Source organism: Bufo gargarizans, chromosome 5 (genome assembly GCF_014858855.1).
Source record: "Bufo gargarizans isolate SCDJY-AF-19 chromosome 5, ASM1485885v1, whole genome shotgun sequence".
In the NCBI taxonomy this organism is placed as follows: Eukaryota; Metazoa; Chordata; class Amphibia; order Anura; family Bufonidae; genus Bufo; species Bufo gargarizans.
The window spans coordinates 359,904,814-359,928,481 of record NC_058084.1 but is presented as its reverse complement, the minus strand read 5'-3'; the positions used below and the strand labels follow the sequence as shown (position 1 = coordinate 359,928,481).

General features: G+C 42.2%; 1 protein-coding gene across 1 annotated transcript in view; it reads left to right on the top strand.

Moving 5' to 3' along the window:
* The window catches only part of EFHB (EF-hand domain family member B), a 70,265-nt gene extending 47,575 nt beyond the window's left edge, over positions 1-22,690 (top strand). The window contains exons 8-13 of the mRNA XM_044295255.1: positions 11,148-11,215; positions 12,873-13,027; positions 15,255-15,441; positions 19,261-19,419; positions 19,933-20,114; positions 22,500-22,690. Coding sequence (XP_044151190.1) covers positions 11,148-11,215; positions 12,873-13,027; positions 15,255-15,441; positions 19,261-19,419; positions 19,933-20,114; positions 22,500-22,667 — 919 coding nt within the window. The 3' untranslated portion in view covers positions 22,668-22,690. The remainder of the gene's footprint in view (positions 1-11,147; positions 11,216-12,872; positions 13,028-15,254; positions 15,442-19,260; positions 19,420-19,932; positions 20,115-22,499) is intronic.
* Positions 22,691-23,668: the final 978 nt, after the last annotated feature.

Below are 23,668 nucleotides of genomic sequence, written 5' to 3'. Positions count from 1 at the left end.
TCATTGATCAGCCCCCTGTAAGGCTCCATTCAGATGTCCGTATGATTTTTACGGATCCACGGATACATGGATCGGATCCGCAAAACACATACGGACGTCTGAATGGAGCCTTACAGGGGGGTGATCAATGACAGGCGGGTGATCACCCATATAGATTCCCTGATCACCCCCTGTCATTGATCACTCCCCTGTCATTGATCACCCCCCTGTAAGGCTCCATTCAGATGTCCGTATGATTTTTACGGATCCACGGATACATGGATCGGATCCGCAAAACACATACGGACGTCTGAATGGAGCCTTACAGGGGGGTGATCAATGACAGGCGGGTGATCACCCATATAGATTCCCTGATCCCCCCCTGTCATTGATCACCCCCCTGTAAGGCTCCATTCAGACGTCCGTATGATTTTTACGGATCCACGGATACATGGATCGGATCCGCAAAACGCATACGGACGTCTGAATGCAGCCTTACAGGGGGGTGATCACCTCATATACACTCCCTGATCACCCCCCTGTCATTGATCACCCCCCTGTCATTGATCACCCCCCTGTAAGGCTCCATTCAGACGTCCGTATGCGTTTTGCGGATCCGATCCATGTATCCGTGGATCCGTAAAAATCATACGGACGTCTGAATGGAGCCTTACAGGGGGGTGATCAATGACGGGGGGGTGATCAATGACAGGGGGGTGATCACCCCATATAGACTCCCTGATCACCCCCCTGTAAGGCTCCATTCAGACATTTTTTTTGGCCCAAGTTAGCGGAAATTTTTATTTATTTTTTTTGTTTTTTCTTACTAAGTCTCATATTCCACTAACTTGTGTCAAAAAATAAAATCTCACATGAACTCACCATACCCCTCACGGAATCCAAATGCGTAAATTTTTTTAGACATTTAGATTCCAGACTTCTTCTCACGCTTTAGGGCCCCTAAAATGCCAGGGCAGTATAAATACCCCACATGTGACCCCATTTCGGAAAGAAGACACCCCAAGGTATTCCGTGAGGGGCATATTGAGTCCATGAAAGATTGAAATTTTTGTCCCAAGTTAGCGGAAAGGGAGACTTTGTGAGAAAATACAAAAAAAATAAAAATTGCCGCTAACTTGTGCCAAAAAAAAAAAAAAATTCTATGAACTCGCCATGCCCCTCATTGAATACCTTGGGGTGTCTTCTTTCCAAAATGGGGTCACGTGTGGGGTATTTATACTGCCCTGGCTTTTTAGGGGCCCGAAAGCATGAGAAGAAGTCTGGGATCCAAATGTCTAAAAATGCCCTCCTAAAAGGAATTTGGGCCGCTTTGCGCATCTAGGCTGCAAAAAAGTGTCACACATGTGGTATCGCCGTACTCAGGAGAAGTTGGGGAATGTGTTTTGGGGTGTCATTTTACATATACCCATGCTGGGTGAGATAAATATCTTGGTCAAATGCCAACTTTGTATAAAAAAATTGGAAAAGTTGTCTTTTGCCAAGATATTTCTCTCACCCAGCATGGGTATATGTAAAATGACACTCCAAAACACATTCCCCAACTTCTCCTGAGTACGGCGATACCACATGTGTGACACTTTTTTGCCGCCCAGGTGGGCAAAGGGGCACCTTTAGGATTTTACAGGTCATTTTTTACACATTAGGGCCCCTAGAATGCCAGGGCAGTATATCTACCCCACAAGTGACCCCATTTAGGAAAGAAGACACCCCAAGGTATTCCGTGAGGGGCATGGCGAGTTCCTAGAATTTTTTTTTTTTTTGTCACAAGTTAGCGGAAAATTATTATTTTTTTTTTTATTTATTTTTTCTAACAAAGTCTCATATTACACTAACTTGTGACAATAAATTAAAAATTCTAGGAACTCGACATGCCCCTCACGGAATACCTTGGGGTGTCTTCTTTCCAAAATGGGGTCACTTGTGGCTTAGTTATACTGCCCTGGCAATTTAGGGGCCCATATGTGTGCGAAGTAGTTTGAAATCAAAATCTGTAAAAAATGTCCGGTGAAATCCTAAAGGTGCTCTTTGGAATGTGTGCCCCTTTGCCCACCTAGGCTGCAGAAAATCATGTGCTATTTTTATAGAGCAGGTCCTTATGGACGTGGCAATACCTAATATGTATACTTTTTTATTTATTTAAGTTTTACACAATGTCATTTTTGAAACAAAAAAATATCATGTTTTAGTGTCTCCATAGTCTGAGAGCCATATTTTTTTTTTTTTTTTTGTGCAATTGTCTTATGTAGATGCTCATTTAGGTAGTGCATCATTTTTGCGGAATGAGATGATGGTTTGATTCGTACTATTTTGGAGTGCATATGACTTTTTGATCGCTTGCTATTACACTTTTTGTGATGTAAAGTGACCAAAAATGGCTTTTTGGGCCTTTTTTTATTTTTTACAGTTTTTACCTGAGAGGTTATCTCATGTGGTATTTTTATAGAGCAGGTTGTTACAGATGCGGCAATGCCTAATATGTCAACTTTTTTTAAACAAAAAAAAATCATGTTTTAGTGTCTCCATAGTCTGAGAACGATAGTTTTTTTTATTTTCTGGGCGATTTTCTTATGTAGAGGCTCTTTTTTTGCGGGATGAGGTGACAGTTAGATTGGTACTATTTTGGGGGGCATACACCTTTTTGATCGCTTGGTGTTGCACTTTTAGTGATTGTAAACATTTTTTAGCACAGTTTTTATATATTTTTTTTTTTTATAGAGCCAATTGATACGGACGCGGGGATACCTAATATGTCGACTTTTCTTTTTTTTCCCCTGTTTATTTTTATTTTTTTATTACTTTATTTTGGGAAAATGACATTTCTTTAGTTTTTTTTTACATGAAACTTAAATTTTTTTGTAAATATTTATTTTTTTTACTTCTTTTTTTACTTAATTATTTGTCCCACTCTGGTACTTCAACTTTTGGGGGTCTGATCCCCTTTGCAATGCATCACAATACACTTACAGCCTGCTTCCTGTGAGATCTAGGGGGCTGGATCTCACAGGCTGTCACGAAAGGAAGCCACGATGCCTAAGGAAGGCATGGGGCTGCCTTCCCTGCCATCTGGTCCCCGTCACAGCAGCATGGGAACCCAATGGCCACCCCGCACTCGGCAGGATCCCGCACGTGCCACGGTCAACGCTTACCGCCGTAGTGCAAGGGTTAATGCGCCGGCATCGTTGTTTTCACGGAATGCCGGCGCATACAGCAGGGGTCCGACTATCAGTGACTGCTGGACCCCTGCCGCTGATCGGGTGGGCGCAGCTCTTCCACCCGCCCCATCAGCCCGCTGTACATGTACGGCGCTGGTCCTTAAGTCACATCCACCAGCGCTGTACATGTACAGAAGTAGACAGAAGTTGGCTGATGATTGAACACCAGTTGAACAAACAAACATCTGGTGAACGATCTGTTTGAAAACGCGGCCATACACATTTTAGTCCATTTTAGCCATTACTGTTATCCAAATTGGCCATACATGTTCAATGAAGCTAAGCCATGGACAAAAAATATTTCTGTGAATGTTCTTTCGTTCATGAATGATCTTTCTTTTAAATGAAAGGTGTTTCATCCAACTATTAAAAATATTAAAATCTGAAACAAGCCCAACTTCTTTTCAAACGATAATGGTCTATTATCGGTTGGCTAAAATGATCGTTTGTTAAATTTTAACCAATGAACATTAATTTTGCTGAAATCATTCTTTTTCTACTTTAGACTAGATTTGTAAAAACGCCTCAATTTCCTTTTTGGTGAGACATTGTAAGAAAACATAGTATCCCTAAGGCCCCATTCACACGGACGTATTTTTGTTTCGCATCCATTCCCTATTTTTTGTGGATTGCATGTGGACCCATTCATTTAAATGGGGCCACAAAACCAGCACATCCATACGTCTGTTTCATGGCCCCACAAAAAATTGAATGTCTTATTCTTGTCCGTTTGTGAACAAGAATAGGTATTGTTACAATGGGTCTGCAAAAAATAAATAAACAGATGCAACATGGACGTCACACGGACAACATCTGTATTTTTTGTGGTGTCATGTGAACGCACCCTAATGCTTAGGATGCAGATGCTTCTAGAAGTATTTTAGTTTCTGACCCCGTTGTCACATGTATTGCCTCTTTTTCTAGGAGGGGAGAAGGAAAGGAAAATGTGCTGTGCAGAATGTTGGCGTATATCATAAATGCATTGTAATTTGAATCTGAAAAGAGGTTTTCAAAGCTGGGCACCACTGTGCCTATTGTACGTATACAGTTGTTATATAAAATATTTTCTAGTTATAATTGTGTAATATAATTATCGGATTTGTCATTTGTGCACTTTTTTGTGTATTCATTGTCTCTCCTTTAGCTCGAAGGCCTCTTTCACATGGGTGTTGCGGAAAAATGTGCTGGTGCGTTGCAGGAACACGCACGATTTTTCCGCGCGAGTGCAAAACATTGTAATTCGTTTTGCACTTGCGTGAGAAAAATCGGCATGTTTGGTACCCAAACATGGGATCGTTGTTGTCACGGATGGTGTAACAGAAAACAAGAAGTTACAAATAAGGATCCGACTGGCTTGATCCGAAACTAAGGAACAAAAGGGTGACCCCTATTTAAGCCCTGAAACTCTCCCTGTCTTCTCAGCCCATGCAAAGATCTCTGATAGAAAATTGCATGCCCTCGTGCCTCGACTGTATGATACCTGAACACCCTATAATATTGAGGGGACACGACCACCGGCTCCCTACACTTAATACGGAGGGAGTCAGGGACACCTAGGATCAAGCAAACAGGAAAACACAAATGAATGAACAGACTTATCTGTAGAAGCATCAGTTGTAGCATCCAGCATGTACACACTCCAGGAAGTTGTATAAACCACAAAGTGATGCAGTATGGGAGGGGATTTAAAGGGATGCAATCAGTGCAACTAGATGACAGCTGAGAGAGGGAAACGAGATGACAAAACGAAAGCAAAACAAAAGAACCTCAAGCAGGAGGTTCTGAAGAACGTCTGTCAGAGCTTCTCAGATGTCTGGCGTTGACAGTACCCCTCCTTCTACGAGTGGACTCCGGACACTCAGAGCCCACCTTCTCAGGATGGGACCTATGGAAAGCCCTGATGAGACGCGTGGCCTTAATGTCCGTCACTGGGACCCACATCCTCTCCTCAGGACCATAACCCTCCCAATGAACGAGGTACTGGAGAGAACCGCGGACAACCCGAGAATCCACAATCCTAGAGACCTGAAATTCAAGATTACCATCAACCAGAATCTGAGGAGGAGGCAAAGAGGAGGGTACAATGGGTTGGACATAAGGTTTTAATAGGGACTTATGAAAAACATTGTGGATCTTCCAAGTCTGAGGAAGATCAAGACGGTAGGCAACAGGATTGATGGCGGACAAGATTTTGTAAGGCCAAATAAACTTAGGACCCAACTTCCAGGAGGGAACCTTCAATTTGATATTCTTAGTAGACAACCACACCAGATCACCAACATTCAGGTCCGGACCAGGCACACGTCTCTTATCCGCCACACGCTTATATCTCTCACTCATGCTCTTTAGATTATCCTGAATCTTTTGCCAAATAGATGACAAAGACGAGGAGAATCTCTCCTCATCAGGTAAACCAGAAGGCCCCTCTCCAGAGAATGTCCCAAACTGCGGATGAAACCCATATGCACCAAAAAATGGTGACTTATCAGAGGACTCCTGACGATGGTTCAGCAAACTCAGCAAGGGACAAAAAAGCACATCAATCCTCCTGATTCTCCACCACAAAACAGCGTAGATATGTCTCCAGATTCTGATTGACGCGCTCTGTTTGGCCATTCGACTGCGGGTGGAAAGCAGAAGAGAATGACAACCTAACCCCCAAGCGAGAACAGAAAGCCTTCCAGAATCAACTGCGTGCCCCTATCAGAGACTATGTCTGAAGGAATACCATGCAATTTGACAATGTGATCAATAAATGCCTGCGCCAGCGTCTTAGCATTGGGCAACCCAGGAAAAGGTATAAATGCGCCATTTTGCTAAAACGGTCCACCACCACAAGAATAACAGTCTTCCCCGAAGAACGAGGCAGGTCCGTAATGAAGTCCATGGACAGATGTGTCCAGGGACGGGAAGGAATGGGTAACGGAAGAAGAGGACCTGATGGCCGTGAATGAGGGACTTTGGCACGAGCGCAGGTCTCGCAGGCTGCCACAAAACCCTCAACTGACTTACGAAGCGTCGGCCACCAGAATATCCGAGCGATGAGATCCACTGTGGCTCTACCCCCCAGGTGCCCAGCAAGGACAGTATCGCGGTGCTCCTTAAAAACCTTGTGTCTTAAAGCGAGAGGCAAAAACAACCTCCCAGGAGGACAAAGATCAGGAGCCTCTGCCTGGGCTGCCTGAACCTCTGCCTCCAAATTAGGATAAAGAGCAGAGACCACCACACCTTCAGCCAAAATGGGACCCGGGTCTTCAAAATTCCCGCCTCCCGGAAAACAACGTGACAGGGCATCCGCCTTCACATTCTTAACCCCAGGGCGGAACGTGACAACAAAATTAAACCTTGAAAAGAACAAAGACCATCTGGCCTGTCTCGGGTTCAGACGCTTGGCTGACTCCAAGTAGGCCAGATTCTTATGGTTGGTAAACACGGTAATAGGGTGTCTGGCTCCCTCTAGCCAATTGCGCCATTCCTCAAAAGCTAACTTGATGGCCAACATCTCCCACATCGTAATTTCTCTCTGCGGAAGAGAGTTTCTTCGAGAAAAAGGCACACGACCGCACCCACACCCACCTCAGAAGCGTCCACCTCAACTATGAAGGGCAGAGCGATATCAGGTTGTACCAAGATGGGAGCGGAAGCAAAACTCTCCTTGATACTAGAAAAGGCCTTACGCGCCTCTACCGACCAGGAGGAAAAATCTACCCCCTTTCTAGTCATATCAGTGAGTGGTTTAACAACAGAGGAATAATTCAAAATAAACTTCCTGTAATAATTGGCAAAACCCAAAAAACGCATCAGCGCCTTCTGATTCTCAGGAAGCTCCCACTCAAGCACAGCGCGGACCTTCTCGGGGTCCATGCGAAAACCAGACGCTGAGAGAAGAAACCCCAGAAATTGAATTTCTGGAAACGCAAACACACATTTTTCCAGTTTAGCATACAATTTATTCTCCCACAGGATGAGCAAGACCTGATGTAGGTGGTCCTTATGAGTTTTGAAATCAGGAGAAAAAATCAGAATGTCATCTAGATACACTAGTACAAATTTCCCCATTAAATGATAAAAAATGCTGTTCACAAAATGCTGAAAGACGGCTGGAGCATTCATCAAACCAAAAGGCATAACCAAATTCTCAAAATGGCCCTTAGGGGTATTGAAGGCCGTCTTCCAGTCGTCTCCTTCTCTGACCCTATTACCAGGTTGTATGCCCCTCTTAGATCCAACTTGGAAAAAACTTTAGCCCCAACAACCTGGTTTAACAGGTCCGGGATCAGAGGAAGCGGATAAGGGTCACAAATTGTGATACTGTTCAGCTCCCTGAAATCCGGACATGGACTTAAAGAACCATCTTTTTTCTTAACAAAGAAAAAAACTGCGGCAACAGGTGACTTTGAGGGTCGTATGTGTCCCTTTCTCAGGCTCTCAGAGATATAAGCACGCATAGCGACCCTTTTAGGTTGGGAGAGATTGTATAAACGAGATTTAGACAGCTTGGCGCCTGGGATGAGATTAATAGGGCAATCGTACTCCCTGTGAGGGGGGCAACTCCTGAACACCACTCTCAGAAAACACATCTGAAAATTCAGAGAGAAAAGATGGTACAGTCTTAGTAGAAACCTCTGAAACAGATGTTGTGAGGCAATTCTCTCTGCAAAAGTCACTCCAACCATTTATTTGCCTCGCTTGCCAATCAATGGTGGGGTTATGTTTAGTGAGCCAGGGTAGCCCCAACACTAGAGGAGTAGGCAACCCGCTTAGGACGAAACATGACACATCCTCAACATGAGTATCACTCACAATCAAACGGATATTGTGAACTATGCCCTTTAATGATTTCTGAGAAAGTGGAGCAGAATCAATAGCAAAAACAGGTATATCCTTTCCCAAAGTGCCTACCTGGAAACCATGTGTTATAGCAAATTGATTATCAATGAGATTGACAGCTGCTCCACTATCTCCAAAAATCTCACAAAAAATGTTCTTGCTCTCTAGCGCCACCCTGGCAGGTAGGACAAAACGGGAACTACAAGCAAACGGAAAACCTTCAATTTCCGCATCAACCTTGCCAATAGTAACAGATGGAACATTTTTAGAGGATTTTTTTCTTTTTGTTTCTTTATTACTCTCAAAAAACTGCCTGAATCTCCTAGAGGGACAAACATTTGCCAAATGATTTATACCTCCACAACAGAAACAAACCCTCCTCTGAGAGCTGAATCTTCTATTGTCAGAGGCAAGCAAACCCAGCTGCATGGGCTCCTGCTCATAGGGGATTGAGAGAGACTGAGACCCCTGCGAACTGAATGAGACCGCCGCACTGTCCTTGTACTGAGTATGACAGGAAGGAGTGATTTCTCCTCTCTCTCTAAGACGCCTGTCAATACGAACGGCCCGAGACATGGCAGAGTCCAAGGAGGTAGGTCTCTCATGAAAGGCAAATGCATCTTTCAATCTCTCTGAAAGACCATGGCAAAATTGACTTCGGAGTGCAGCATCATTCCAACCAGTATCAGCTGCCCATCTCCGAAATTCTGAACAGTATATCTCTGCGGACTGTTTACCCTGGCATAAAAGACGTAGTCTAGACTCAGCCAGAGCAATACGATCCGGATCATCATATATCTGACCCAGGGCTAAAAAAAATTCATCCACAGAACGGAGGGGCCGTGCCCCCACCGGCAGCGAAAAGGCCCAAGACTGAGCGTTATCCCTGAGCAGCGAGATAATGATCCCCACCCTCTGCTCCTCATCACCAGAGGAATGGGGAAGTAGGCGAAAATGGAGTTTGCAAGCCTCTCTAAAACGAACAAAATTCTCACTACCCCCAGAGAACGTATCCGGAAGCGAGATTTTAGGCTCAGAACAAATTCCATGAACGCAAGCAGAAACGGTCACCTCAAACTGAGAGACAGTTTTCCTGAGATCTGCTACCTCCAGTGAAAGACCCTGCATGCGGTCAATCAAGGTTGAAACCGGATTCATGCTTAAGACGGTTTTGGCGGTTTATAATGTCACGGATGGTGTAACAGAAAACAAAAAGTTACAATAAGGATCCGACTGGCTTGATCCGAAACTAAGGAACAAAAGGGTGACCCTATTTAAGCCCTGAAACTCTCCCTGTCTTCTCAGCCCATGCAAAGATCTCTATGATAGAAAATTGCAATTAATAGTGAGGGGACACGACCACCGGCTCCCTACACTTAATACAGAGGGAGTCAGGGTCACCTAGGATCAAGCAAACAGGAAAACACAAATGAATGAACAGACCTATCTGTAGAAGCATCAGTTGTAGCATCCAGCATGTACACACTCCAGGAAGTTGTATAAACCACAAAGTGATGCAGTATGGGAGGGGATTTAAAGGGATGCAATCAGTGCAACTAGATGACAGCTGAGAGAGGGAAACGAGATGACAAAACAAAAGCAAAACAAAAGAACCTCAAGCAGGAGGTTCTGAAGAACGTCTGTCAGAGCTTCTCAGATGTCTGGCGGTGACAGTTGTTCTGTAGATTGTATTATTTTCCCTTATAACATGGTTATAAGGGAAAATAATAGCATTCTGAATACAGAATGCATAGTAAAATAGCGCTGGAGGGGTTTAAAAATTATACAAAATAATTTAACTCACCTTAGTCCACTTGATCACGAAGCCGGCATCTCCTTCTGTCTTCATCTTAGCTGTGTGGAGAAACAGGACCTGTGGTGACGTCACTCCGGTCATCACATGATCCATCAAATGATCTTTTACCATGGTGATGGATCATGTGATGACCGGTATGACGTCACCACAGGTCCTTTTCCTGCACACCGCACAGAAGACAGACAGAAGAGATGCCGGGCTGCGCGATTAAGTGGATTAAGGTGAGTTACATTTTTATTTTTATTTTTTTTAACCCCTCCAGTGCTATTGTACTATGCATTCTGTATTCAGAATGCTATTATTTTCCCTTATAACCATGTTATAAGGGAAAATAATAATGATCGGGTCTCCATCCTGATCGTCTCCTAGCAACTGTGCGTGAAAATCGCACCGCATCCGCACTTGCTTGCGGATGCTTGCGATTTTCACGCAACCCCATTCATTTCTATGGGGCCTGCGTTCCGTGAAAAACGCACAAAATAGAGCATGCTGCGATTTTCACGCAACGCATAAGTGATGCGTGAAAATCACCACTCATGTGAACAGCCCCATAGAAATGAATGGGTCGGGATTCAGAGCGGATGCAATGCGTTCAACTCACGCATTGTATCCGCACTGAATACTTGCCCATGTGAAAGGGGCCTTATAGTAGACATTTTAAAACAGTTGTTTATACTGTACTCTTTTTCACCAATGAATTTCCGTTAGATACCTTTAGTAGAAATTGCAGATCACCCCTGTGACTCCAGCAACTGCTAATGGGATGAGTGTTGTGCGAGTTCTGTGTCTGAACAGAAATGTATGGGCTGTAAAGATAGGAAAAGACTACTTTGAATCTTTAATGTTATTTCCATCACTTGATTTCTGTGATTTTGCAGACATTGAAAAACGACACATATACCTATGCTATGCCCACTCATACACATTGTTCTCAGTAACATTTATCAATCATAATAATCATATATTTTATGCTAAATGTAAAGTGAAGAGAAACTAATTAATAAATAGATTTAAAAAAAATTATATTGTATAAGTAGAATTTTCATAAAGGGGTATTCTTATACATTTATACGTATATACCGTATAGATATATCCATGAGATGAGGCCAAAATGTCTGATAGATGTGGGTTCCACCCCTACAGATTTTTGCGCCCTGGAAATAAATAATGAAGTTCCCATTGAATGTCTGCAAGCAAAGTCTTGAAAGTCGCATGATATTAGTACTGAGACAATTTAAAATGTCTACAACATCTGAAATAAAAAGGAAATCATTTCCTATTCTTCACAGGATCGCAGACAGTTTGAAAGTTCCTGCTGATCATACTTTTGGGATTCTGCTTCGACCTGAAAAATATGGTAAGAATTCTTTTTTGTAGTGAAAATCTAATTTTACATTTCTCATTTCTTTTAGACATGCTTCGCTAATTTTATTTCCGTGGAGTGAGAAAACTACGAAGCCTGAGTACTTTGTATGTGATATAAATTAGGTTGTAGATAATTATCCAATTTCTCAGACAGCATCCTTTCCAAGTGTAAACCCTTAAAGGGAATGTGTCATCAGAAAATGACCTGCTGTTTAAATCACTTTTTTATGTTTAACATATTTTTAAATAATTTTTGATGCTGTTATATTACATTTTTCATGTCATTTTTACATTTAAACTAAAACAAAAAATGCTGCAGTTTTTGCACTGGCCCCTATGTTTAATAATGGGGACCACTTTTTAATTTGTACAAATCACTTTACTGCAGTTTTTTATTATTCTAATCCTGCCTGTATTGAAAAGGAGATATCACCTCTGTGTATAGATAAGACAGGATCTACCATTTACAATAGGTGATTGTCAGAGCTTATCTGTTCTTTCCTTGTACAATGACAGGTCACAGAAAATGCCTAGAAAACTCTCCCATAGAAGTCAATGAGGTCTCCTCCTGACCATCGTGTCTATGGCCCATAGGGCTGCCGTAAAGCAATTTTTAATGCTTTGTAAATGCTCTTAAGAAGAGCTCAGGCAAGATGGCCGCCCCCATAATAATGTTTAGGAAACAGAATAAAAAAATCTACAATCAAAGAGTAAATGTGTTACTATCTGGTTTTAACTGGCAGGTACAATTTTTGGTGATCATTTTCCTTTAAAGAGTAACTAAACTTTTGTATATATTTTTGTTACCCTGTCCCTAATGCCCTAATAACACTTTTTGTAATATAGTCTATTAATGTTTTTAGTATTTTTATTTCACTTTTCCCTACCTAAAGCACATGTTTCGCTGTGTGGTTAAAATCTACTGTGTGGTTAAAATGACATTTTTATCAATGGGGCTGCAGCACAGCGAGTACGGGCAGGAGAGCATATTGCTGCTCCTGCCTGTGCCCCTCGGAGGTTTACTAAATGCTGGCATAGCACATGAGTACTCTGACCTCAGGTCAGACAAAAAAAAAAAAATCAACTATCACCTCTCCTGTTCCATATGCCGCTGCTGCTGCTCCTGAGATCCAGCGCACTTTCTGCCATGCTGTGCTGTGACCCAACATCGCACAGCGGGAGGTGGCTGAGCATGCCTACGTCCTTATGTGTGCAGGTCACAGCATAGCGTGCGGCACCAGCAGCCAAAGAGCAGGGAGCGGTGGGTACAACCAGCACAAAGGGCGCTATATTCACTGCTCCTTGGTCCTAATGTAGTAAGGACTACTGTAAAGGATACACATATATTAGTATTTGCCCCATAAGACGCATTGACATTTTCAAAATGTCTTATAGGGTGAAAATATGGCATATCGCCATCTGAGCCAAAAGTAGTAAAATATAAAAATAAAAGCTATACATATTTGGTTAACAGTGGAAAAAAATGCAAAATCTGATCAATAAATGTACCCAAAATAATGCTAATGAAAAATACAATTTGTCACACACACAAAAATAGCCCTTATAGCTCTAAATAAACAGGAAAATATTGTGTGGTAAGGTCATTAGGAACCAAATAAAACTAAACTTTCATTCTTCTCTTGTTTCAGGAGTTGGAGATGTTCTTCACTACAGAGCCCCCAAAGATTTTCTGCGTGGTAAAGAGAAGCAAAGGGCCATACTGGCAACTGTTCAGCAACACTTGAAGAAAGCAAATCATCAACATTTTACATCATTATTGGAAGCTTTCAGGCATTATGACAAGGTTGGCTGCTGTACTGCTTGCAAAGCATCAGTAGTTTGTGCCTTTGCATACTATATGTATAGAATTAGAAAACGGCGGTAATGGGTGCTAGCCGCTGTAAAAGGGGAAGTGGCAGCCAGAAAAGTTCAGGTAGTAGGTAAGGGCCAGGATTGCTTGTAGTCTCCCAAGCAATTTGTCCATAGAAGTCAGGGATGAAGTCCAGCACTCTTCTGAAGTAAATATAAAATTACTAGAAAAATTAATGGCTGACGCGTTTTGGACTGTATATCTTTCTTCATAACCTAGATTATGAATAAGGGTGTATACGTCCAAAACGCATAGGACATTGCTATGGACTTTTCTTCTCTTATCATGTATCTACTGTAAATTGAGTAATTTTTTTCACTACCTCTAAAGAGTGCTGGACTTCATCTTTGTTTTCTATGGACAGTAGTAATAGATGATAGAAGGGAGTGATAGTACAAAGCAGAAACTATAGGAAACAATGCATGTAACAGAGCTTAGTCCATGGAAGTATATGAGTGGAGTTCCTCTGGCTCTATATTGTGGAGCTGTAGGTACAATGTGCCTCTTTTTGTCACCATATTAAGGAGGTATTCTCTAAAATGTATGCTTCTTTGAGAACTTGCATCCATAAATATGACAACTGACTGCCATAGGGGGTTCATTTCTCCTATATCAGATGACCGTACAATACCTGGTATAAAGACTGCACCTCCCAGAATGTAAATCTTTAGTTGGCAAGGAGATTTCTACTCTGAAGCCAGCAGAATGGTAAGTGCAGCCTGAAGCCCAGACCCTGTAATAAATAGTACAGTGTATTTATAAGGTTACTCAATGTTTTTGTAGATGAATTCTACAGGTAAGGGTGGGTTCACATCACGTTTTTCCCATCCTTTTAACGTATACAAAAAAACGGATGCTTCAGACTGATGCAATACAGTGGGATCCGTTTACCATAGAGTTCCATTGTGGGGAAAAAAAAACTATACTTTTTTTTTTTTTTTTACTAGACGTCGCAGGATATAAGAACGTGGTGTGTTACGTTTTTGTATCCTTTTTTTTGTAACGTATATGTCAAACGGAGACAAAAAACGTGTGAACCCAGCCAAAGCTGTAAAATGGTGTCCAAAGATGAGTATGCACTCGGACAATGTCCAATGAGTTCTGATAATGTCAAAGTGTGTCGGGACACCCCCAATGTAGTAGAATGGTGCCTGCCAGTTGTCAGTTTCTTCATACATGTCTAGGTGTGATAACAGAGCAAAGGCACAACACAGAATTTGAAAAAATGCGCTGACATTGTTATTTCAAAAAGAATATGCCATATTTTTGGGACTATAAGACTCACTTTCTTATGTCAGCTGTGTTGCATAGCTGTGTTACTAACAAGTACTGACATTGGACCCTCCACTTCATTAAACCACCAGGGAAGCTTTAATTCTTCAAGTTTTATGTTGTCTAATCCTGGGGTGCGTCATGGTCTGGTCTGGTGCATCTTATAGTGCGGACAATATGGCATGCATTTACTAAAGCAGACATCTCAGTACAAGTGACAGGTCCTATTAAACCTATGCCGTCCCACAACCCTGCTATTCTCTGACAATTCAACTGTGAAATGGCAAAATAAACCCAGTGAGCATTTTACATCTAACTCTTAAAGGGGTTGTCTGGGATTTTTTTTTTTTATCGGACTGCCAGCCAGTGAGACCTGTGAAGGCAAACATACTTAGCTTCTCCTCGCCACTCACTTACCACTCCATGACTCTCAGGCTTTCTGCACTGCACTTCTAGTCCCATCTGTGAACATCTGCATGGCCGGGGTCACGTGTGCTACAGCAGTCAATGACTAGCTTCAGCAGTGATGTGTCCCATGACCCAGCAGTGAAGTCCCATTTGGGGACATATCTTTGCCTGCAGTGGTGCACATGACCGTATGTTCACCGACGGGGGCTGGAAGTGCATTGCAGACAGTGTGGGAACCACAACCAAGAACTGAAGAGCAGGTAAGTATATTTTTCTTCACAGGTACCACTGGTGCGATAAAAAAATAAATCCTGGACAACCCCTTTAAGACTTATCCTGTCCATGTTAATGGTTTTGATACTTATAGCCAAGCAGATTAACCAGAAATGGTATTTAGATGTTTCCTACTGTTCTTTGTTCGTTCCCTCTATTTGACCACTAAGAACTTTTTCCTATTGATTTTATTATATTTTATCCTTAGAATGGTGATGGAAAAATCGATAAGGATGATTTGAAAAAGACCTGTGACCAGTTTGGTCTTGATTTGGACCCTGTTCTCTTGGACTCCTTAATAGAATATTGTGATGTAGACAAAGATGGTTTGATAAGCTTCATAGAGTTTGCAAACTTCCTGAACTGGAAAGATAAAATGTCAATTGGAAGTGAAGGTAAGAGTACATAACCCACTATTTATCTATTCACATTCAGGTTTGATGTGCTTTCAATTTGGTTTTATGAAATAAAAAAATAAAAAAAAAAAAATAAAAAAATATATATATATATATATATATATATATATATATAAAAATTGATATTATTCTGTATTGTAAAACAAAAAGGACAATTTAAAAATGTAAAAATGTATTACAATCACATAAGAAAGGTGGGTGAGCTGGAAGGGTAATATAAAGTAATCGCTAGCGTAAAAACAGCCTTCTTACAATTGTATAGATCCCAATAAAGATGCAGTTGCCCCCCATTTAGCAATGTTCAGTATCGAACATTAGCTATTTACTAATGTCAGTTGAGTCCATATATATCACTCTTACCTCTCTCTGTGCTGTAATTTCTTAAAAAATCTTACTTTTATAATATGCTAATTACCTCACTACCAGCAAGTTGGGCGGTTACTATAAACACGCCCCCTCCTCCACTAGATAGACAGGGCCAGTGAGCGCTCTCCTCCTCCCGCTGGCCCTGTCTACCCATGAAATCCCGCGCCTGCACCATACCGGTCCTCATTCGGCGCAGGCGCACTGAGGAAGGAGCTGGCAAGCGAGCACCCTTCTCTCAGAGCGCCTGCGCCGAATGAGGACCGGTATGGCGCAGGCGCGGGATTTCATGGGCAGACAGGGCCAGCGGGAGGAGGAGAGCGCTCGCTGGCCCTGTCTATCAAGTGGAGGAGGGGGCGTTTTTATAGTCCGAGGATGATGCGGCTACCAGCAAGTAACTGCCCAACTTGCTGGTAGTGAAGTAATTAGCATATTATAAAAGTACGATTTTTTAAAGAAATTACAGCACAGAGAGAGGTAAGCGTGATATATATGGACTCAACTGACATTAGCAAATGGCCAATGTCCGATACTGAACATTGCTAAATGGGGGGTGACAGAAGCCCTTTAAAGTCAAGACGTATACATTGTAGGCTACAAAACAGAAAAACAAAATGGTCAGAACGCCATTAAAAAAACTAAGAAGTGAAACAGCGGAATTGAATATAAAAAATTTCTGGTGATTAAACTACCACAAATTTTCACAAATCTCATCCACATGAGAGCGTCAGCACTGGAATCTGTCAAGTTATGCTGCAATTTTTACCTTTTAAGACTCAATATGAAATCTGTGGAAAATCTGCATAATCTCTGCACAGAAATTGACACGTGGATTTTTGCCAGATACACTGCGGATTTTCCTGCTCCGTGTGGCTGTACTAAAGGTCTGTGATCTTATGGGGGTAAGGAGAGGGTACAATGAGTATTAAAATTAAATAGAAAATAAATACAAAGAAAAAAACTATTATTATATAAAAATAACTGTAACATAAAGTGGGACACAGCTTAGTTATATTTAAAAAATTGCGAAAAATGTGAAAACAGATGCAATGAAAAATCCAAATAGAGAAATGTAATAAAAATAAAGCTGCACGTGTCATGCTAAAAGGAGATGCAAAAGTGATTGAAATTACCAAACAAAAAATATAAAATAAAACATTATTGCTTTCAATAATATACTATTATACTACTGTATATCTGGTCATGAACAGAGGAAAATGGCCTAGGCTCGAACTGGTTAAGCCATTAATATAACTACCAATTTTTTCCCGCTAAACGGACAAGAATAGCGCAGGTTATTTTTTTTTGCGGAGCAACGGATGCGAAAAGCACACGGAGTGCTGTCCGCATCTTTTGCGGCCCTATTGAAGTGAATGGGTCCACATCTAAGCCACAAATACTGCGGCTCGGATGAGGACCAAAACAATGGTCGTGTGCATGAGGCCTAATTTGCTGATTATTTTTTTATTTAATGCCATGATGATAATGGTTTAATTGAGCAGTTAACTCTATCGTAATCTATATCAGAGTGCACCCTAACTTTTATTTTAAAATCCCCATCGATTTATCATTTGTTAGGGTCTTTTTATATGGGGCAGTTGCAGCCCCAAATAAGTTCCAATTGACTACATACAAGTCAATCTACACTCATTTAAAGGAGTTATCCCATGACTAATGTAAAAAATTTAAACCAGACAATATATAGTACATGACAACCTCTTTCTAACAAAGCTAGAACCAACCCTGTTCTTCATATGGATCCAGAGATCTTCACATTCATTGTTCTGCAAAATTTATATCAAGCTGACCGCTCAAGGGGAGTGTCTTTTCTGTTGCAGCTGAGGGGGCGTGTCCATGCTCTCCCTATCACAGCTCAGGAGGCAGCTGAAGGATGAAACTGAGCATGTGCGGCCTTCTCAGTGAGCTGGACAAAGAAATAGGAAAAAAACAAACAGCAGGTGGCGCTGTACAGATACATTTTATTGAATAATTCGCTGGCTATGCTAAATTTTGAATGACCTGCAACTACAAAAGTATTCAGATACAGGTGCTGGTTTAAAAACTGTAGAATATTTTTCGTGGGACAGCCCTTTCACATGGTCTGAAAGTGAATGGGGACGAATTATCTTTATTGCAATCGTTCATTTCCCATTCAGTTTTCATATTGTCAGCAGCGCATTTAATGTTTACACAATGTGAAAATGATTTTTGGTGCCACATGACAGATTCCCCGACAAATTAGTTTTTGCCCGTTTGTCAGTGGATTGGCAGCACATTTACCTGGGACAATTATCATAACAATGTTTTGCATGTGTAAAAGGGCCATCCATCCAGTGGATAGGTGATAAATGTGTATGGCTGCAATACTCCTCAAGTTATATGTATAACAAGCATATTGTGACCATTAACGGGGTTGTGCAGGCAGTACATATCGATGACCTATCCACAGGATACATCATCAATATCTGATCAGTCGAGTCCGACTTCCAGCTCCCCCGCCAATCAGCTGTTTGAAGAAGAGGCGGGGCTCTCACTTGCGACAACACGCATTGTAATCTTGAAGAGGAAGTGGAGCTTACACGAGTGCTGCCTTCTCTTGAAACAGCTGATCGGCAGGGGTGTCGGGAATTGTAACCCCGCTGATCAGATACTGATGACCTACCCGAGGATAGGTCATCAGTATGTTCTGGCTGCACAACCCCTTTAAAGGGAGTCTGTGAGCAGTATAAACATACCTTTTTTTTTTAGAGCTATTATTATCAGGAGTAGTGTGAGTATGAAATTTTATTCAGCCAAGTTCTGTTCCTGCAAGTGCACTGTTTTGAGCTGCTTCACAACCCCTCCCCTCTGCTTTGCATGACAGCTGTAGTGGTCTTCTGGTTTGATGTTACAGCTGTTTCTCAGAGAACTGGTGTGGAGGGGGGTTGTGAACAAGCCAATACAGGGAGCATTTTCTATTGAAGCTGAGCCGCCAGGATACTTGCAGGAGCAGAAACTTGCAGAATTAGGGCTCACTCACACGAATGTGTGCCAGCCCGGTCCAGGCTGTGGACCGCAAATTGCGGTCCACAATGCACGTGAACCGAACGCGCGCCCACCATTGCGGGTTCCGCAATCTGCATCCGATGGTCCGCACCGCAAAAAGTAGTGAATATTCCATAGTACTTCTGTGGGCTTCCGATGCCATGCCTCCATTCTGCACCGCACCATATCATCGTGATTCTGGACCTATTCAAATGAATGGGTCCACATCCGTTATAAGGTGCACACTTAAAACTTTATATTCACACTACTCCTGATAATAAAAACACCACAGTATGTATTTTTGTACTTTTCTCCCCAGCCCTGACTTCATACTGTCAAGTTTAGCATTGTCAAAACTCCCTTTAAACATTTAGTTAACTATATGAAAACTTAAAGAAGACACTTCTGTAGTTTCACCTGAAGGTCAACTGAAACCTGAAGATCTCATGTTGGAAGAAGGGGCATCAGAGAAGATACTCCGGACTCTTTCAAGGGGAAACCAAGCTCCTGAATTTTACGAGACCTCATCTTCTAGGATAAATTCAGCGGTTGGACATCTAAGTTCTTCTTGTAAGTGCTATGTAATCTATAATCCTGCACAGTGTATTATCTTAGTTTTTTTAGTGTCTGGCAAAGGGAACCTGTCTCGTTGAACATGGTGTCAGAGCTGCAGACAGCATGTTATAGAGCAGGAGGAGCTGAGCCGATTGATATATAGTTTTGTGGAGGAAGAATAAGTTAAACTTGTGTTAATTCATTTATATTCCTGTTTATTCTAGAGGTTCTCCTATCGGTGATTGTACAGCCTTCCCTCTATGACTGTGTATACGGAGATAGCTGTCAATCACTAATAGGACCATCTCCTGGACTTCAAAAGCCAAAATGAGCAGAAATGTAATTGAATAACTTGAAAGTTTTACAAAATTTTTCCCCATAAAACTATATATCAATCGTCTCAGCTCCTCCTGCTCTATAACAGGCTGTCTGCAGATCAGACACCATGTTCAACGTGACAGGTTCCCTTTAAGATGTCAGACTGAGATTGATTGACTTTTAAAATGTATTTATCTTTTTGTTACTCAGATATTCAGACTTATGGCATACCTACTATTCGGACAGATCTTGCACCTCCTAGACTTCGCAGGATCAGTGATAGAACTAATTATGGGGATGAGTCAAATGCATTTGGATTGCTGTGTCCATCCATCTTTACTCAACACATGGTCTATGAATGTGATATGTTTAAATCAAGACCAAAGGAAGAGGTAATAGTAAAGCACTTTATCTTTGCTGTGCTACAGTTTGGGTTTGCTGGTGGTCTCTGATCTCTCATTTCAGTATGTGTTATTGTACACATTTTAGGTTACTTTCACATTTGCGTTTTTGCCTGATCCGGCAGGAATCGGCAAAAACGCTTTTTCGTTATGAACGGATCCGGTTGTACGGTATTATCTCTAAAATAGCCATGACGGATCCGGCATTAAAACCATTGTAAGTCAATGGGTGCCGGATCTGTTTTCTATTCTGTCTGAGAAAATGGATCCGGCACCATTGACTTGCATTGTGTGTTATGCCGGATCCGTTTTCCTTCACATCCCATGCCGGACAGAAAACCCCTGCTTGCAGCAGTTTTCTGTCTGCTATGGGAATGCAACTAAATGCATTCCGGTGCATTCCATTCTGTTTAGTTCAGTTTTGTCCCCGTTGACAATGAATGGGGACAAAACCGAAGCGTTTTATTCCGGTATTGAGATCCTCTGCTGGATCTCAATACCGGAAAAGAAAAACGCAGATGTGAAAGTAGCCCAAGCCCCATGTACGCAACTGAAAAGCATTACCAACATATTCAGGACGAGTTATACAATCATGTACCTGACTCCCTTTTTGTAGCATCTGAGGGATTCTTAAATGCATTATAAGGCTAGGTTTACACGGGTAAAATCCATGTGAGCCAAAACAGTGGCAGATCAGCAGCACATTTTTGGAAAAACTCCACCAAAAACGTGCCCAAAAAAAAATGCTAGCTAGCTTTATCCTTTTGACTTTAGTAGAGAACACAGCTAAAACCCCCTTAAAGAAGTAACATCACTTCTCAAGCAGATTTGAAATTAGCGTCAGACAAAAATGCAGCCATGTGAGTATTTTTACATTGGGATCAATGGGAGGCTGTTCGTGGCGTTTTTTATGTGGATTCCGCAGCCTTCTAAATAAGTATGTATATGGCAGTTTACTCTGGAGCCTAGCAAGAGGTGTGATTGTTTAGCATGCTTTGAAATGCATAGAGTGAAATCCACAGCGCAACCGCACCAAGATCTGTGACAAAATTCCACTGTACTACATGAGGGGTTTTATTTCAGATTTGCTGTGAAATCTGCAAAGGCACTCAGCCTAAAGCCTCATGCACATGACCGTATTTTTGGCCTCCATCCGATCGGCATTTATTGTGATTGCCTGCTTTTTTTTAGCAACTCCAAGAAATGAAAGGGTCCCATTCATTTCTATGGGGTTGCATAAAATGCAGACAGCACACAGATATCATCCGCGTGCTTTCCACATCCATGGGGCCGTTCCACAAATGATAGAACAATAGCCATCTGTACAATAGGGGCCTTAAAATACATATGGTCGTGTGCCTGTAGCCTAATACTGGTTGTAACTCGACAAATACAGAGGAAGTCATGTAATGTATCTTGTCACGGTAGGTGAGGGAAGGGAAGCAAACCAAGTACAACAAAAGCAACAACACACCAGGCTAGGCCCCAAAGCTAGGGAACAGGGAAAGGTCACCACCTGACAATCCCTGAGTCTTTCCCTGACTGCTGACGACATGAGCAAATCCTAAAGGTGAAAGTGCTCATGCGCTGGAACCTAAGCCTAGCTGAAACTGAAACACACCCTCAGCTAGGAAGCTAGGCATAAGACAACCGGTTCCTAGCGCATAGTGCAGGAACCAGCGTCTTCCTGAGGCCTAGCCAGAGCAAACAACAAAAGGGAAGGAATAGGACATAGCTTAAGACGGACGGGGAGCAGGAGATCCACCAAACACTAGCTGAGAACTCACGCCTCTCACAGGGCAGGGCGTGACATAGCTACAAAGTTAGGCTACATGCACACGACCGCGCTGTGTTTTGCGGTCTACAAATTGTGGATCCACAAAGCACGGATGCCGGCCATGTGCGTTCTGCAGTTTATGGATCAGGCCGCGCATTATAGAAATTCCTATTCTTGTCCGCAAAACGGTTTGATCTGCTCTGGCGATCAACTGTGGGTCAAGCTCTCTACACTTCTGGCAAACAGCTGATTTCCCCATTCAAGGGAAATGGAAAATTACACAGATGTCATTCAGATGAACGACTGTCAATGTAATACATGGATGGCTTGAATCCACCAGAATAGGAGCTGCGTTATCTCTGTTCTGGCTTATATAAGGGGGTCTTGGCCTGGGGACCACCCTCTATGACATCCATATGATCTAATATGACATGTGGAAAGAGGTAGTTTTCTTAATGTAGTACAGTTCTAAGGCTGGAAACTGGTGCTCAAAAGCAGATATGGAAGGTACTCGAGAGCTGTCCTCTGGAGCTGGTGATAAATCTTTGACAGATTCTGTGAACATTCGGTGAAGGAAATCTTTTTCTCCTCTTTTGCAGATTGCACGCATTCTACATAATATTGGTGTTAATATTCCAGATAACACTTTTGAAGAGCTGTGGAAATTCGCTGAAAAGAGACATCCAAAAGGAGAAGTTTCTGTTGAGACGATGAGAAGTGTTTTAGATGATGTGCAGTCAAACACCAAATTATACTCAGTGGCTTGAATAGCAGTTTAGTTAAATGCATAATTTCCCTGGAAATACATTGAGCTAATTTAAATATTAATTGTGTATTGTTAAAGTATTTCACATGAATCGTATGTAAAAAAAAAAAAAAAAAAAAAGTTCGATGTATGGGTAAATGTATCTTATATAACTCCATTTAAATGCATATTCTTTTATTATTGATATAATGGATATTTGTTGGAACCTCAATTTTGGAAGATCTTTAAAAGGGTTTTCCGAGAATTTTGAGTACTGATATCTGATCGGTGGGGGTCCTATACCTGGGACCCTTGGCAATCAGCTGTTTGAGAAGGCACCGTTGCTCGCAGTAGTGCCGCAGCCTTCTCACTGCTTTCCCTAAGCCACGTGACATCACTTTCATTGGTCACATGGCCTAGGCGCAGCGTAGCCCTATTGAAATGAATTGGGCTGAGCTGCGATACCAAGCAAAGCCGCTATCAAATGGACGGCGCAGTGCTTAGTGAGCAGAGAGAAGGAGCGTCAGTGCCTTCTCAAACAGCTGGTCGGCGAAGGTCCTGGGTGTCGTACCCCCCCCCCCCCCCACCAATCAGATACTGATGACCCATCCAGACGATAGTAAAGTCTTGGAAAACCCTTTTAACGAGCATAGGTCATCAGTATTTGTTTGGTGGGACCTGACACTGGGCAGCGAACCGAGCACATCGCCATAGCACCATACATTATACAGCGGCTGAGCCTTATATTGCAGCCCAGGCGCATTCACTTGAATGGGACTGAGCTGCACATAGGCCACGTGACTGATGAATGTGATATCACTGACCTAGGAAGAGGCCACAGTGTTCACCAGGGCGCCACAGCCTCTACAAAACAGCTGATCGCCGGGAGTGATGGGAGTTGATCAGATATGATAGGTCATCAATATTTTACTCCCATAAAACCCCTATAAGTTACATTATAAAGCCAAATTATTGGGTGTTACTTTGTATCCAGCAAGGTTAATATCATACTGGAGGCCACTG